The sequence below is a fragment of the Leopardus geoffroyi genome, chromosome E2 (assembly GCF_018350155.1).
Source record: "Leopardus geoffroyi isolate Oge1 chromosome E2, O.geoffroyi_Oge1_pat1.0, whole genome shotgun sequence".
NCBI lineage: Eukaryota > Metazoa > Chordata > Mammalia > Carnivora > Felidae > Leopardus > Leopardus geoffroyi.
In genome coordinates, this window is record NC_059335.1 from 26382380 (window position 1) to 26400322 (window position 17943).

The 17943-nt window shown below is 43.6% G+C and overlaps 1 protein-coding gene across 5 annotated transcripts in view; it reads right to left on the reverse strand.

Annotated features, from left to right (window-relative positions):
• Window positions 1-3001: 3001 nt before the first annotated feature.
• ABCC12 (ATP binding cassette subfamily C member 12) overlaps window positions 3002-17943 on the reverse strand; it is an 89602-nt gene continuing 74660 nt past the window's right edge. For 3 of the 5 annotated variants that reach the window (XM_045442653.1, XM_045442654.1, XM_045442651.1), the window contains 8 exons: window positions 14610-14796; window positions 10468-10557; window positions 8409-8598; window positions 7814-7973; window positions 6710-6788; window positions 5538-5723; window positions 3882-4046; window positions 3002-3777 (listed from right to left, as the gene is read on the reverse strand). In XM_045442653.1, the coding sequence (XP_045298609.1) occupies window positions 3685-3777; window positions 3882-4046; window positions 5538-5723; window positions 6710-6788; window positions 7814-7973; window positions 8409-8598; window positions 10468-10557; window positions 14610-14796 (1150 nt within the window). In that variant the 3' untranslated portion in view covers window positions 3002-3684. Of the gene's footprint in view, window positions 3778-3881; window positions 4047-5537; window positions 5724-6709; window positions 6789-7813; window positions 7974-8408; window positions 8599-10467; window positions 10558-14609; window positions 14797-17943 lie in introns of those variants that run through there. The other 2 variants (XM_045442652.1, XM_045442655.1) reach the window with 2 other exon arrangements.

A 17943-nucleotide genomic window follows, 5' to 3' on the forward strand; every position in this document is an offset into this window, starting at 1 on the left:
CAAAAGAAAAGTGATTTCTTTGATCGTCCATTTGACCCTAAACTGACCTGCTGAGCTTTTCAATTCATTTTAAATCATGCTGTTCTTGCTAAAGAGATTCCAATTCTTACCAGAGAATATTTCACATTTTTACCAACAATTCTGGGCCATTTTCAGATCTGTTCACTCGAATAGCAAGAACAAAATCTGTGAGTTCTTTCTGAGTCCTTCTGATCTTAAGCAGCAGGGAGGAAAGTTGAGGGAAATATTCATATACGGCATGAATCTTCAGGGAGAGATGCGAATTGGAAACTCCTCCTTGCTTGGATGTGACCTAATGCTCCTTTGGGCCACATCTTAAGGTAGGAGAAGACAGGTGAGAATCAGGGACCCAGATTCTCTTTCCGGTCAGAATCAACAATGTCCTAGGAAAAAAGACATCTCTGTCTCCTGCATTGTTTATGTTTTTGGTTGCAACTAACAGCAAGCCAACTCAAGTTGGCTTGAACAATAAGTAAAATGCATTCTCTGGCATGACAAGAGGTAGAGTGAGGTTGGGGTTGGTAAATCAGCAGATTAATGTTGTAAGCAAGGATATGTCTATGCTTTGTCCATCTCTCCACTTCCTCCATGGTCATAACACAGCTGCCACAGCTTCAGACACCACATACACACCAGGCAATGGGAAAGAATGTTTTCCAGAGCCTGCTCCCCCAACCTCCAGCTGACTTCCTCTCACATCTCATTAACCTAAATTGTATCACACACAAATGCCTAAACAAGAAAGATCAAAATTTTTCTGTAAAGGGCCAAGTTTAGTAAATATTTTTGGCTTGGGAGACAAGCGTTTGGTTGCAAATACTCAGCTCTACCACTGGAATGTGAAAGCAGTCTTGGTAATGCATTAACAAATGAGAATGTCCATGTTCCAATAAAACTTTATTTATAAAGACAGGTGGCAGGCTGGGATTGGCCTATGGGCTATTGTTTGTCCACCACTGTTCCAGACCAGCCATTTCACAATTGGCTTCAGGACACAACTGACTGTGAAACATGTCACAGGCAATTTGTTATTAATTTATAATATAATGTTTGTAAGTGGTTTTATTCTCTGCTGGCATCTAAGAAAAAATATTCAAGAGGTTCTAATTCATAGAAGATCACTAAATAGGCAGGCAGATAGAACTGGGCCACCAAAATAATACAAGAATAACATTTCAAAGAAGTTCTTATGTCCAAAGAGCATCAAAGGAGGCACTAAGGAAGACTCAGAACTTGGTTAAACTTTGTTCAACTTACAAATATAACCTTTCCCAAAAATATTTACAGCTAGGGTTCACTATAATTCCCCTGAAAGTCTAAATTCTACTCTTTAGGAAGTGTTTTCATATCCACCTTTTTTTCCCCTCATGTAGTTAAAGTCAAGACTGAAAAGAACCTTAGCACCCAGTCTAAACCCCAAATTTAACAGATGAGAGAATGGAGTCTCAGAGAGGGCAAGCTACTTTCTCCAGATCACACAGCCACTTAGGAGCAAAACCAAGATCCATACTCAGGCTGTGGTAGGTTGTAGTGTTATTCAGAATATCTGCTACCTCTCCCAAGAGATAGATTATACAACTTCCTGCAGGGACAAGTTCCCCATGTGCTTATCGTGCCCCTCCTTGCAGGCAGACTATATACCCTCCTTACCACTGAACTCAGAAGTGGCCATGTGATTTGTTTATGGAACATGGGTGAAGTGGCATGTGTCACTTCTGATTGTCATGTCTCTCTGCCCTCTACCAGCAGAAGTAGGTGCTAGGCAGAGACTGCTCTACCAGCCTGGGCCACAGAGTAAAGAGGATAAAAAGCAAAGACACAGCTGACCCATGATGGGTATGTAAATGAATAGGAAATAAACCACTGAGATCTGGGGCTCTTTGTTACACAGCATAACTGAGTCTATGCTGACCAATGCTGAGGTTTTACAACACTAAATACTGGGTTCCTTCTCACCTGGAGAATCTCAGGTTTCCAACAGTATTATGTAGAACTGAAGAACCCACATTTTAGAGTCAGCCTGCCTGGGTTGAGTTGGTCATTCTACTCTCTCAGAGCCTCAGTTTCCTCATCAGTAATATAACACTAGTATGTACCCCACAGGGATACAGCAAGGATTCAGTAACTAAGCCTGTGTTTTGAGGACTACTGGCTAAACGTTGGTAACTATTATTCAACATAGTCTTTCCCTGGTGACAGTTCGGAAACAGTAAGGTGTGGGTGTTGGGGGGGGGTGGTGCTCACTAAGACTATTCCATGTCATTACACATGCAAACAACAGCCATCTTTCCAGGAGTCACTCTCCCCTGTGTGTAATGCTGAAAATCATCACTGTCCCTGCTGTGGTCCCTCTTGCAGGGGGGTTAGGAACAGTGCCCCTGGGGTCAGCCTGGCTAGGGTTCAAATACAATCTCTGTTCCTCCTTTTTGTAGCTAAGTAATTAACTTCATGTACTCATGCCACTCATTCTTGAGTGCTCATATATGCCAGGCACTGCCTTCTTCCATGTTTGTAAAGATGGGGAAAGGTATGTGACCAAGACTAAGAAGGGGAGGCAATTGGGAGATGTCAAATAGGAACTTTGCTGGCCACCGCTGCCCTGTGCCACATTTAGAGTTCCTAGGAGTTGGGAGGTGAGTCCAGAAAACCTCACTAAAACATCATTGGGGCCTTCAGTCCTAAGGGAAGAGAAACAGACTGTGAGTGTGCCCTTGGCAAAGAAGAGCCCTTTGGAATTTCTTTTTTTTTTCCTTTCAGTCTTGCTGTGAATTAACAGCACTCAGTCTCCTGGGCTACTGGGAACATATCTTTCCTGCCTCTGACATAGCAAACCTTGAGGTTGGAAAGCAAGCCTTTTATTTGGGAGATGCTGTGAGGCTTTATCACTGAGTCAATGGAGAAAGCAAAGAGGGTCTGTGAGAGGAAACAGTACAGAAAATGGAAGATCTTCAGTATAATAATTGCAAGGCAACATTTCAGGGTAGTTTGATCTCCTATTGCATTTTAATGACCAATATAGAAGATATAAAAATGTCATTTACAGAGAAACTTCAACCTTTTGTTTCCCTCGTTATTCTAATAGATCAAATAGAACATATAATATGATTTAAAAAAATTTTTTTTCACCAAACAATGTAATCAATCTTGCATGCTACAGACCTTGTAGTTACTGCTTATCACACACACAAAATAAATGCGAAGAGGAGTTCAATGGGGAGAAAACTCTGCACTTTTCCTTTTTGATGAGAAGGCAGGAAACCTTTTACAAATTCCGTCTTTAGGCATTTTCCCATTCTGTTTGATTAGATTTAACTGAAAGTTACACTTACACTGCAAGTTTCCATTCTCAGGCACTGAGGTGGTATTGATGGGGACACATTCATTGATGGGCACCTTGGAGTTTTAGGAGGTGGGGGCAGTTTTTTAATCCATTAGCTTCTTCTGCCTCTGTTTACCACCCAGAACCAGCTCCAAGCCAACCAGTGAGGTTGGGAGGCATGGCTTGGGTAAGGCAGGAAACCACCCTCCACCCCAGCTCAGCCTGTGTGTCGGGGGTGGGACGGATTATGATGCCTGCAGAGATAGCTGGCCCTCCTCTTGCAGGCTCATCCAACTCATCTGAAGCATCCTCCTCCTCCTCTAAAATCAGCTGATGTGAGACCTTTACAATCGGACTTTGTTTTCTGCTGCGAGTAACATTGCAAATGCAGAATCTGGCTTCTCGGCAAGGACTTCAGGCTTGTCAAACTCGACCACCTGAAAGTCAGAGAAAAAGAGCTGAAATTGGCAGAAAATAGCCACTCACCTAGAGCCCAAACCGTTGAAGCCTCTGTGGAGGGGACGCCAACAACTTCCTGCACCTTCCCATTTTCCATGACCAGGACGAGGTCACAGTTGAGAACTGTGTTGAGGCGGTGGGCGATGGTCAATACCGTACAGCCTTTGAAGGCATCTTTGATGGTGCTCTGAACAAGGCTGTCAGTCTTGGAGTCCATGGAGGCGGTGGCTTCATCAAGGAGAATGATCTGTTGAGGAAGGCACATGGTAAAAGCCATACTAGACCAAAGCTGCACCTGAGGGAAACTCACAATCTTAGCTCTATTTATTATAAAAGAAGAAGGAGAAGAAGAAGAAGAAGAAGGGCTGAAAAGTCCTGAGCTAAGGGCCCATCTCAAAAGATCAGAACAACAGCAAAATAAAAGTCAGTTCACATCACCTCCATCTCCTTCTGAGGGACTGGCTGGAAGAATAAGGTGGTATGTTCTTTATTTCTGTTTTCTAAGTGGTTTATTCTAATCTTGCAAAGTGGTAGGAGGCTTTCTCTACTGTGCTAACCAGAGTCAGTGTGAGCTATAATAACAGTGATCGTATTAGTTTGCCATCACTGCTATTAACAAAGCAGCACAAACTCAGAGGCTTAAAACAACAAAAATTTATTGCCTTTGCTGTTCTGGAAGCCAGAAGTCCTAAAGTCAAGGTATTGCCAGGGCTGTATCCCTTTTGCCAGCTCGAGGGAGAAACTGTTCCCTTGCCTGTTGCAGCTGTTCGGGGCTGCCTGTGTTCCTTGGCTTGTGCCTCCTTCCTGGTATTGCTCTAATGCCTACTCGCATTGTCACATTGCTTCTCCTATTTCTGACTCTCCTGCCTCCCTCTTATACAGACGTGCATGATTACACTAGGCCCACACAGGTAATCCAGGATAATCTCCCCATCTCAAAATCCTTGACATAATCACATCCGCAAAGCCCCTTTTCCATAGAAATGGTGGTATATTCTCCTGTTCCAGCTATCAGGACTCAGACATCTTTGGAGGGGGAGAGAATTATTCTGCCTACCACCATGCTGGTTTGAAAGTAAGAGGGCTTAAGCTCACCTCTGCTTCACCTTGACTAAATTACTTGACCCCTGCCCCCAAAGGTTCCGTGCCCTCCTCTATAAAGGGAGGTTATACTTTCTTATGAGCATGAAATGCAAAGATAACCCACAAAGCACTTAGCAGCGTATAGTGCCTCAGTCAGCATGGAATGCTTGATGGTGCCAGCTCCCTCTCCTACCATTAGCATGTCTACACAACACACAGGCTAGGTTACACTTTGGTCAGGGTTCAGAGAATGGGATTTCTAAAGCAACAGCAATCCCTTCCTTGAAATCAGTAACCAAGGATGACTAAGTCACTAAGAAAAATGAATATAAATATTACAATTCTCATATCTTAGCATTCTGAAGGCCTTCTTTAGTGTCCTGGGCATTGTTTAGCAGGCTTCAGAATTGTTCAGGGACAAGGCAAAAAAAAAAAGTCAAGAGAAAGATTTCTCATACTCAGAGCACTTAGGAGACAAAGAGAATACCTAAGCAAGTCTTCCCAGGGGGAGGCCCAGAGGAGGCAGGTGCTCTTGCTGTAAATGACTGTTATTTTTCAATTTTTACCCCTTACAACTTTGTCTTAAAAGAAACTGATCGGTTTTTAAATGGCTCAATTGTTCTCTCTTTGCTGAAAGACAAACGCATAGCTCTACCTCCTGGATTGAGTGGCGCTGCGGGAAATATCCAAAATTTGACCAATCCATTTTTCCGTGCTGTTTCCTTACTTTTGAATTACGGAGAAGTGCTCGGGCCATACAAAGCAGCTGACGTTCCCCTACTGAGAAGTTTTCTCCATTTTCTGTGACTTCTGCCTGTAATTTTTCTGGGAGTTTCATTATCTATAAAACACAGAAAATGCCACATTTATGCTGATGATCTATAAAATTGTCCTGCATCATCTCTATTGATTGCCCCACTCATGCATTCATCAGCTGGCTTTATTTTACTGAGGAAGAGAAAGTACAAAACAACACTCATTTCAACATTGCAAACAGGCACCAGGGAAGGACCAGGGAGTAGGCGGACATTAATAATTTAAAATCACAGTATGATTCATAGAACCCTGTAGACACCTCACGAAAATAGGACAAATGGTACACATGTGGGTCTAGAGAAACACAAATGAAGTGTAAATGGCTTCCAGGGTTCCTATTTCTGTGGACAAAATACACATGGGATGGGAGTTTTCTAGTCATCAAGGAAAGGTACGAGAGCATCTGACTTATCCAGTCACAGTGATGTTGGGACATGCTCACCTTGGTACCAAGTCTTGGGGGAGAAAATCCCCTCCATGCTGCTGAGGTGGCCATACTCACCCACAGCTCTTCTAGGACACGACCCTGTCTCACAGGAAACATTCCTGGAGCCTGCCATACCCCCTCTCACCTTCCTGTGCCTTATATGTACCCATAAGCAAAGGAGGCTATTGGCAGAGCAGCAGAATGCCCCATCTGCTCTAGAGTCAGATGCATTTGGGTTCAAGTCTCCATTCTGCCACTTACTAGCTTCACATGTTTCTTCCCTGAGTCTTGATTGCTACACCTCTAAAAATCAGGATAAGAGTTCCAACCTCAGAAGGCTGCAGTCAAGACAGGACCAGGTGAGGTGAGATCATACATGCAGAGCTCTTGTCCTGATCATTTCAGAGGCCTAAAAATATTATCTATTGTTGCTTTTAACAAAGAGTAAAAAAGGATCACATTCTCCTGACACATGTGACATCAGCAAATAAGCCAGGCCAAATGATGGCCCGGGTCTTGTCAAATCCAAATCTGGGCCCTGGTGCTGGGAAACGGACTCATCCTGGTCAACCCCAGAGACCTACTGTGTCTGTCATGAATGTCCTCTCCAGAACCTGCCAGAGCATCTCATCTGAGTGACTCTCAAATGGATCCAAGTTGTACCTGCAATAAAGGAAAGAGCAGGGAGCCAGATTTCTGAGGAGGACAGGATGGGGGAGTATGTTTTCTGCAGCATGTGGGAGAGAGCAAGGGGTGGTGTGTGTGATGATTTTCATGGCCCCAAAAGCAGTGCTTAGCCCAGGACAATGGCCCATAAAATTACCAATCTCAGGCCAAGTGAGCAAAGCCCCACAGCTCTGTGATGGGGCAGAGACTACCAAGACAGGAGAGACAGCACTGAGCAAGGCACCCAGGAAGACACATTTGGTCCTCACAGTGGCCATGGACAGCAGAAGACCTTTGACCCTATGCAAATTATAGGCAGAGAGGGTGTGGTGGGGGGATTCACTTTGCCTTCAGAAGCAAGAGGTACAGCTGTGGCTCCCAGGACTTCACCCAGGGTGCCCCATGTGGGTCTGGTATCTCAAGACATGGAATGCATTTTTCTTATAATTCTAAATGGTGCTTAATATGAGAAATGTCCTTCTCATTGGAGGAGGAGCCATTGCCCTGGACGAAATGAGAAAATGGTTTTCTCCTTATCCCTTGACATCAGATCCTGAGCCCCATGGAAGTTGCAACCCTACTGTTCTTGTACTTGAACAACTTCTGTTCATTCTTCAATGGGAATAAATTGGTGCACTTCCCTATGGAAGGCTACATACATAGGGTAACCACTTATTTTATTTCGCTAACTGGGTACTTTTGAGGGTGGCCAGTGTTAAACCTTATAGGATGCTGAGACACAGGCATAAACCAGGGCTCTCCAGGGCCAACTGGGTTATCTGCTCACCCTATGTGTAAGCACCTTGCTTATTTGTGATGTGGCACATAAAATACAGACAATTTTCAGGGCTCTAGTCCTTGGTTCTTCCTAAGGCTTCAGCAGGAATAGGTACTAGAAGTGCTTGTGAGCACCTCAGGATGGCTGCTTCCTTTAGGCCCACTGTGGGCACTTCACAAAGTTCCTGGCTGGTCTGATTTTACTACCTAAAAAATAGGAATGGACGATGATCAAAAACAGCTACCTTACTGTACCTACAAACAGGACAGGATCCTGGGGGATCACAGTCAGCTTGGTTCTGAGGTCTTCCAAACCTATAGTGCAGATATCCACCTCATCAATGAAAATCGTACCGCCAGCTGGCTCCACCAGACGAAACAAGGCCATTCCCAAGGATGACTTTCCTGGGAATAATAAAAGCAAGAACAGCAAATCAAACATCAGTTTGTACTTCTATCATATCCAAGTATCTAATCAGGGGAATTTGTAATGCAGTTAAATGGCTCAGTGCAGATGACTGTGCAGACAGAAAGGCCTCACTCTGTGGAGGCAATCAGCTGCCCTGACATGGTTAACCTGCCCGTTCCTGCAGGGGCTGTTAACACACGACTCATCCTCTGGGCCTCGTTTCACCAGAATGATTCTCATTTAATTAATTCAAAAACTGGTGTGTGTTTGTTTCCAACTCCACACACCCATTCAACCTGAAATCCTAATTTACAGTAAAGAGATTAGAGGGAGAAAAAAAACAGCCAACCCACCACACATACACACAGCCCTCTGGTGTGGCTCAACCAGCACCCCCAGTGGAAATGCAAAGAAAACAACCCTGTCCTCACCAGAACCTGTTCTTCCAACAATCCCAACTGTCTGCCCGCTTTGAATGCTCAAGTTCAGCCCATCAAGAACAAGGGGAGTGTCCTCTCTGTATCTCATCTGATAGTCTCTGAATGTTATCTCCCCATGCCTGGGCCAGTCACGGGGACAAGTCTCCACTTTGAGGGGGTGAGTGCATTCAGGAACACAGGTCTGGAAAACAGAATAACCAATGACAGGTTAACAATCATTCACTTTTCCATTCATTTAATTAATTCACGCATTCCCACAATTCTAGGTACTGGTGTTCGTGGTGGTGTGCTAGATCAAGAAACCCACTAAAGAAGTCACATTCCAAAGGGGAAGTCAGATAATAAATAAGAAACAAAATCAGAAATAAAGACAATAAATCATAAAATAACATAAACATAAAACATTAAAAAAAATAAAAATGAAGACAATGTGTGTAGTGAAAGGGGTAGGCAGAGTAAAAGTAACTTAAGGGTTGAAGAAGGCATCTATGAGGATGTGCGATTCAAGCTGAGACCTAGAATGCTGATATAAGAAAATTTGAGTTCAGAACCTTCCAGGCAGAGTAGACAGCTAGTGCAAAGGCCCTGGGGCCAGAACAAGCTTGAGCACTTTGAGGAATAGAAAGAAAAGTTAGGTGGCTGGAGCTTAGTGAATAGAGAGATGGACAACTATAAGGGACAGCTCATACGGGGCCATGTGGGCCTGGGCAAGTGTCAGCATTGTGACCTTGAAGCTGCGTGGCAAATACAGACCAAATCTTGAGATTTGCAGAGTTCAGTCAGATACAATTTCAGTATCTGCAAGTGTCTAAGAAATGCAAAGTCTAAGCCAAGTTGCTCTACTCAACTTGGCTGTGTTAGAACACCACCTACTTTAAAGTTTTGAAGTCCCTGTGAGCCATGAGAAGTAAGGCCCCCGTGTGCCCTGTGGGGTGGCTGGCGAGTCCAAATCTGTGATAAGCAACTACAGTTAACTGATAAAATATCTGTATTCCTACACAGTGAATATTTTTAACCCCTGGGAGATCTAGAATTAATAACGAGAATATTTAAAAGAAGCAAAATTGTAACAGTATTTTCAGTTTAAGGAATCTGCATATTTTGTGTTTCAAGTATAATAATATTAGTAACATAAGGGCCTGTGATTCTAATTTAAAATGTATAATTGAATAATTTATTTAGACATGATTTTAAGTTAAAAGCTTACTGTTCATCCACAGCATTGGGATGGTTATGCAAATTTAAAGCTTACTATATTTATAAGTGTAATTTATTAGATTTATATAACCTCTGGAAGGTTTGTTTGTTAAATCAGATAATCGAGATACTTAAGAAGGAAATGGAATGTGCTAAATTTTAAAATGCAGTTTAATGTTTTAAAGAGTTTAATTAAGTTTGTAAATGAGGCCAAATGCTATTCAAAGGCCCTTAAAAGTGATTGCTTGACTTGTCTAGACTTTTCAAAGAATAGCAGGATTTGTAAGTTGAACATAAAAGCTTTTAAAGAAGAGTTCAACCATTGTTTTTTTTCAATTTACAATTTTAGTCAATCAAATGGTAATCTTTAGAAACTAAAGTTAGCCACTGATTTCTATTTTTGTATGCAGAAACTGCCCTTGAGGAAATTTTTTTTTAAAAAAAGAATCTCTTCCTCAACTTAAAGTACTTTAGACTGTATGGTAAATATGGGCTTTAAGAAGAGGGTTGTGGTTCATTTTCAGTTTTTATTTTATTTGTTTGTTTGCTTGGTTGTTTTTATTAGAGAAAGCATGTGTGTGCATGACACAACGAGGGGCACAGGGAGGGAGAGAGAGAACCCCAAGCAGGCTCCACATTCAGCTTGAAGCCCAATGCAAGTCTCAGTCTCACAACTGTGAGTTCATGACTTGAGCCAAAATCAACAGTCTACCACCTAACCGACTGAGCCACCCAGGCACCCCAACAAATTTCAGTTTTTAAAAAGACCCCTTTCACATGTCAAAAAATCAATGCCTGCATAAATTCCGCCAGAGTTAACTAGCCCTTCCTCTGGCATGCACTAATTTCTTACCAAAATATACTCCCTGAGCAGCTCCACGGGGGTGAATTTGGCCTGGGTCTCTGTCCCTGTTCGCACACATACTTGGAGTAGTCCGCTTAGCTATTGTAGAGAAGCAAAAGCTGAGTTAGATCCCTTTCCTCCCTTGGGTTCTGCTGCCCCACCCTCAGGGGCAGCCCTTGTGAATTACCCCTCACCAGCCTCACTCAGAGCCACACAAAAACATGCCTGCATTCCCAGCCAAGTGCCCAGAAGTAAAGACACTGCAGTGTTTTGCCTTTAAATATTCCTCTGCATTCGGAACCAAATGGGTAATGACATTTTCCCTGACACTCCAGATGGCATGAACCATCCCACCACAGTACCACTTGATCACTCTTGGTCTAAGCTGGAATATCCCAGGGCCACAGCGCTGCTGGGTATCCACCCCTTGCTGCCATCTGGCATGGTCCTGCACTTCCATGCCCTCCCTGATTTACCCAACAGGCAGCCAAGCAGCCACTGAAATCCCATTGCCACAGATCATCATGGGTAGAAGGAAATCATTTAGCCCATCTGTTTGCTTCAGACATGAGAATATCTAGGCTCAGAGTGGGGAATGTGGCTTGCTAAGGTCACCTATCTTAGGCCAGAATCCCCCAGAAGCCAACCCTGAAATTTGAGTGTAAGCAGGTTGAATGGAGGTCCCCCAAAAAGATATGTATGCATCCAAATCCCTGAGACCTGTGAATGTTACCTCATTTGAAAGAAAAAGACCTTTAGGTATAAGTAAGGATCTTGAGATCATCCTGGATTACCTGGATGGACCTTAAATCCAATGACAAGTATCCTTATAAGAGACAGAGGAAGAGAAGACACAAAAGAGGAGAAGATGTGAAGACAGAGGCAAAGGTTGGAGTGATGCTGCTACAATACAAGAAATGCCAAAGAATGCTAGCAGCCACCAGAAGCTGGAAGAGACAAGGAATGGCTTGTCCCCTAGAGCATGCAGAGGGAACAAGGTCCTGCCTACACCTTGATTTGGGACTTCTGACCTCCAAAACTGTAAGAGAATAAATTTCTCTGATTTTAAGCCACTAGCTTATAGTGACTGGTTACAGCAGCCCTAGGAAATTAATCCAGGAGGTGGACCGCAAAAGTACCAGTGGGAGCTGGGAGAAGTGACGTACAGAACAGAAAGTAAGTCATGAGAGGTTCACTTGTAGGTACCCAAAATTCGATCCTACTGGAAGCTCTGGGACACTGCATGGAACACACTTGAGTTGTCCTGAGGAAGCTGGGCTACATCCCCACTGATGCCCTTCAACAATTTTTGGGGCCACTTCTGGCTTAGGGAATTCCCCACATTTGCAGGCTGCCCTGGGCTTGGACTGGGCACCTTCTCGTAGCAGCAGGAGGCCAACCAGGCTGTCCTGGAAGGTTGGTGCACCAACAGCACCTGCTTCAGTCACAAGGTGGGCTAGTGGGCTCAAGGCAGGACCAGGTCTTCTTTCACTGGGTGAGCAGTGACTGTGGGCCAGGCCCTGTCACAGAAGGGCTGGTTTTCCAGGGCTGAATGTGATGGACAAAACCCCTACAGTCACACGGCTTATGTTCTAGCAGGCTGGCAGGATAAGACACACGTCATTTCAAGAAGAGGTAAGATGCCAATAAAACAGGATGTGAAAGAATGGTCAGAATGGAGGTGGGGGGGAGAGGTTTGCCTCTGTTAGGGCAGTTAAGGAACTGTGTGAGCAGAGGCATTTATAAAAAGAAGTCCGCCAGGCAAACTCAGGATTTGGGTAGCTCTGAGTAGCAGCAAGTGACCTTAACAAGGAGGCAGTGTGGCCCAAGCAGGTAAATGGCAGGGGGCAGTGGTGTAGGTCCACACCCTTTGCATGGTTCCCTTGTTGCCTGCCTGCTTAACACACACCACTGGCTTTCTATTTCTCTTAGAGCAGTGGCTCTTGACCTGGGTGATTATGCCCTTCAGGAGACATTTAGCAATGTCTAAAGAAACTTGTGGTTGTCACAACCTTAGAGGAGGGAGGTTCTACTGGGATTTCCTAGTTAGAGATCATGGAGGCTAACATCCTATAACACATAGCACAGCCTCTCACAAAGAGGATCATCCAGCCCTTATATAAAAGCAACCTTATATTCCATGGCTGACAAAGCCTTACATAGTCTCTCCCCGCCAACACCTCAGACCTTATTTTCTACTCTGCTCAAGCTACATGACCTTTTGAATGCCTCAAATGCACCCAGCTCCTACCTACCCCAAGCCTTGCTCTGGCCTCTCAGCCTGAAGCATCCTCCCTTGCATCTTATTTGGCTGGTTCTTTGTCATTCATGTACCAGCTTGGAAGTCACCTCTTAGCAGAGTTCTCCTCTGACTATAGAATCTCATGTTGCTTCCCCATTGACAGTCACATTACCCTGTTTTATTATCTTCACAATAAACAATTTCTGAAACCTTCTCACTTATTTGCTTGTGCACTTATTTATTCCATCCCATGTTATATCTCTTTTTATCCCATAAACTCTATGAGAACAAGACCTGTCCAGATTGTTTGCTGCTGAATCCACAGCACCTAGCAGAATTCCTGACTCACAGTAGATTCTCAGTGGCTATCTGGTGAATGAATGAATGAACCTTGTCCTTAAAAAGGGCTTATGTGCATTTTATTAAATTCAAGGGTATCATCCCTTTAAGTCCCTGGGAAGTCCTCCAGTGTGTGCAAATTCTCCAGTCTTACAGGAATATTTGAAAACAATCTCACAGAAAGCTGACGATATCCCCCAAAAAGCATGCCCTCAGTTGAGGAAAGCTGTTTCACTTGGACCAAGTAAGGGAATCTATTCAATATCATCTGCTTTATATCTTACTAGGCAACAACAAATAAAAACATCCATCAATGAGGAAAACTGGCTACCCAAGAAAAATTCATTTTTTCCTACTTAAGATAAAGATCTGAGAATATAGTTTTGTTCTTCCCCCTTCCTAAAATCCCATTAAAATGATATCGGAGAGATTTTCAAAAAGGAATAGAACTTTAAGGGCAAGAGGGTTGGGAAGAGATAGCACTGAATGAAGGAGTCACAGATTTATGGAAGATGGAAAGGGGAAGAAGAGCCTTTTAATAGAAAGGAGGCAGAATGTGTTGTCAGGGCTTACAGAGATTTCTATCTAGCAGAACTCAGACAGGCTCCAGGTGTGAGAAGGAGCCACAGAAATACTGATCAGTAGTCTGTCTATAGACCCATCTGTTTACCAGTCCTCATCTTTCTCCCAACCAGACGTAGCTGGACACTTTATCCTTAGGCCAACACATACACACACATGCACACACACACCCTCAAGATTCACACTCAGATAGGTATCAGACCCAGATGACCTAGGTTCAAACCCTAGCTCTAACACATGACAAGTGTGTGATGTTGGACAAATCTCTCTAAGCCTAAGTTTTATCATGTATAAGGTGAGGACTATGGCAGAAACTATCTCATCGATTGTTGTGGGAATAAATGAATTAATTCACATACATGACTTACAATAGTACCTCAAATGGCATGTATTTCCTGATTATTATTATTCTGTATTACTATTATTTTCCTATTACTGTTATTTTCTTGAAAAGAAAAATACCAAAGCAAACAAAAAGAGAAGTCGGTATTATTTGTCATAGACATCATGGCTGCCTCTCCAGCATCCTTTTCCTGATCTCTATTATGGGACAGTTCTGTGACTTGGGGGTAGGATGGTGTGTGACTCCATCCTTTGACCTAAGCCAATCATCCCAATTCTATCCAGGCACTAATTTGTTCCGGGATGCCTAAACTAATCCAGTAAGAGTAAAGCTCAGGGCTTTTGCTCTGTGACTAGGGTAGGAAAAGCTTTCTTCCTCCTTCCTTCCTGTTGCAGCTCTCAGAGAATGCCAGTCACCATTGTACAACCATGAAGGAAGTCATCACAGAACAAGGACAAAGCCAGGGGCTATGATCCAACTATTCCTGAAGCCCACACAACTGTCATGCCTTTTAGTGATGTGAACCAGTAAGCTCTCCCTGTTTGTTGCACCCATTTGAGTTGGATCTTCTCTTACATCCATCCTCCCTAGTAATGCCCTATGCCAGAGTCTCCAGGCCAAACTTAACTTTATACTAGGTGTTACCTGGATGATGTAAGACAAAGACAAGCCTTTGGATGAAGCACTAATTGAGGAGAAGCTCAGAGTCACCAACAAGGCCACGATGAAGGTGACTATGTTCATGAGGACATCCATTCTTAGAGCAAACCACCTGAGAGCACAGTTAAAGTACAGGAGGTGGCTGGAATTTTCATCATTTAGCATCTTAAACCTAAAATTAAAAAATCATACAAAATAGGAGTCAGTTGTACTTCCACAGAGCTAGGGTTAGGGTTACCAGAAAATTAAGGCAAGGGGATTTTTTTTTCTTTTTCTTTTTCTTTTTCTTTATTTTAGAGAGAGTGAGAGAGAGAGTGTGCATATGCAAGTGGGGGAGAGGGGCAAAGGGAGAGAGAGGGAGAATCTTAAGTGGGATACATGCTGAGCACAGAGACTGACATGGGGCTCAATCCCATAACACTGGGATCATGATCTGAGCCAGAATCAAGAGTCAAATGCTCAACTGACTGAGCCACCCAGGCTCCACAAAGAGGAATTTTTAATCAAGAGCTAATGCACTCTTACATAAGACTCTTACAAAGACACGCATATATCTATCCATACTCTTTATTTTTTATTTTTTTTTTAATTTTTTTTTTCAACGTTTATTTATTTTTGGGACAGAAAGAGACAGAGCATGAACGGGGGAGGTGCAGAGAGAGAGGGAGACACAGAATCGGAAACAGGCTCTAGGCTCTGAGCCATCAGCCCAGAGCCTGATGCGGGGCTCGAACTCATGGACCGCGAGATCGTGACCTGGCTGAAGTCGGACGCTTAACCGACTGCGCCACCCAGGCGCCCCTATCCATACTCTTTAAAATCTGCCGCCATAGGCATCTTTGATATGCACATTTTTTGAGAAATCCTATGTGGCAGCATTGTGCTGAGTGGGCTTTTTCTCTCTTTCCCAGAACTGACAACTAGAACCCACAGCTGAGAAAAAAAAAGTGCTCAGTATCTCATGCTCTACCTTCAAAAGACTTCTATTTTGGATTCAGCCACTCCCTCAAAGGCCATGTGGAATTGACAGTTAGCCCCTTGATCTATAAAAGGGTAAGGGCTGATTTTGGCAGAGGTTGCCTTTAGGGAGAATCAGTGTGTGTGATGGTTGAGAAGGGAAAGAAGGATGCTTGGTTCCACTTATCAAATCAGAGAAAGAAGATTCAAGGCAGTTGCTGGGGGTCTCCTCTGGAAGAAAAAAACTGACAACTTGTAACCCCTGTTGTGTATCCACTGAGCCAAAAAGAAAAAGGACACTGGGCAGAGGGACGGAGAAATGACACTGCTAAGGATGAGGGCAAGACCCCCCTGGAGTTGCTCATTCCCTAGATGCATGGAAGGCAGATCCTGCCCAATCCTGCAGTTCCTAGAGTCGAAGGTACAGAGAGAAGATGACTTTCGGTGCTGCAGTCTTAATGCAGTATCCCTCAGCATGAGGCAGAGAGGCCCCAGATCAGGGGAATACAGTGGAAGGCTTCACAGGAAGAGCTCTCTGGAAGACCCAGGCAGATCTTGCCCATGAGCAATGCCTAGCAGAACTGCCATGGACTTGGTCCTGTTGGAGCCTCCACCTTGCCACACCACATCTGCACAATTTGCTGGAATGGCAGAAATGAGCATCAGGAAGGAGAGAATAACCTAATAATGTGTCCTCCCTCACTTCATTCCTCTGCACCAGGCTCAGGGAACCAGGCTCAGAGAAAAAGGAGAAAATGTTTAAAAGAATAGACCAAAGGCTTCCCAGTAGCACACCTGCCCTCCCCCTCCACCTGACACATACACACAGCACAGTATTACTACTCCAAGCCTCTGGGTGTGTAGAGAGGGAATACAGTTGGCCCTTGAATAACGTGGGTTTGAACTACACAGATCTACTTACACATGGATGTTTTTCAATAAATACAATGCAATATTGTAAATGTATTTTCTCTTCCTTATGATTTTATTAATAACATTTTCTTTCTCTAGTGTTCTTTATTGTAAAGATATAGTATATAATACATATGACATACAAAATATGTGTTAACCAACTTTATATCATTGGTATAGTAAGCTATTAGTAGTTAAGTATGGGGGGAGTCAAAAGCTATATGCATATTTTCAACTGTGTGGGGGGGTTGATGCCACTAAACCTGCATGGCTCAAGGGTCAACTTGACCCAGACTGAAATTTTGAGTGGGCTGAACTAACAACTAACCATGAGAGATATCAGATTCAACTGCCACTGAAGGTTCCCTTGACCTATTGGGAAAGGGGCTTCAATGTTTAAACCCCTCACTGGCACAGTCATGAACATCTCTGGGCATTGCTGCTTCATCCTGTTCCAATGATCCTCCAAAGACTCTGTCTAGAAGCACCTCTGACCAACCATGCTGGGCCTGTAGCATCCTCCCCCTTCTGTTTCTCTCAAAGTTATTTTCCCCAGAACTTAGTTAAAATATTCTTCCAAATACCATGGTGTTTCTATCCTACAGCTATAAAGCTTACAAATTCAGATGATGGTTTAAGTGACTTAGAAGTCATCTGAGGTCTTATCTGTGTGGTTGGTCAGATTGCACAGGAACAAAAGAAATAGAAGGCCGGGATCAAATTGGAATTTGAACCCAAGGCTTTGTTTAAAAAGCAATACATGTCAGGGGTGCCTGGGTGGCTCAGTTGGTTAAGCGTCCGACTTTGGCTTAGGTCATGATCTCGCAGTTCATGGGTTTGAGCCCTGCATTGGGCTCTGTGCTGACAGCTCAGAGCCTGGAGCCTGCTTTGGATTCTGTGTCTCCCTCTCTCTCTGCCCCTCCCCCACTCATACCCTGTCTGTCTCTCAAAAATACATAAAACATTTAAAAAAAATTTTTTTAAAGCAATACATGTCAGAAGCCCAAGCCCTCTGGGAAGTCCATGACAGGAAAGAAAGTATTAAAAAGAAGCGGACCCCATCAATCATGTAGGACTCTGCTGCCCTGTAGGATTCCCTTGGAAACCTTGGACAAAAATCTGCAGGAAGACAAACCTTGTATCTGTTTTGTTTGTCATGAGTAAGTTGATGAGTAATTCTATGGACAGGAGCCTTTCCTCATGATCAGGACACTGGAAGTGTCAATGTGTGATGCAGGACTCTCTACAGATGACACATAGGTTAAACTAGGAAGAGCACAACCACTGATTGAACTAAAGGCAAGTTGAGATGCCAAGTTTACACTGAGACCCTGGGTGGCAAAGTGTGGGAAAAGAGAGAGAAAAAGAATTAGACCCAAACTTGAAGTTTGTGTTAGGTTTTTAAGGCAGAAAAATATGGAAAAAAATAAAACAAAACAAAGTGGAACAC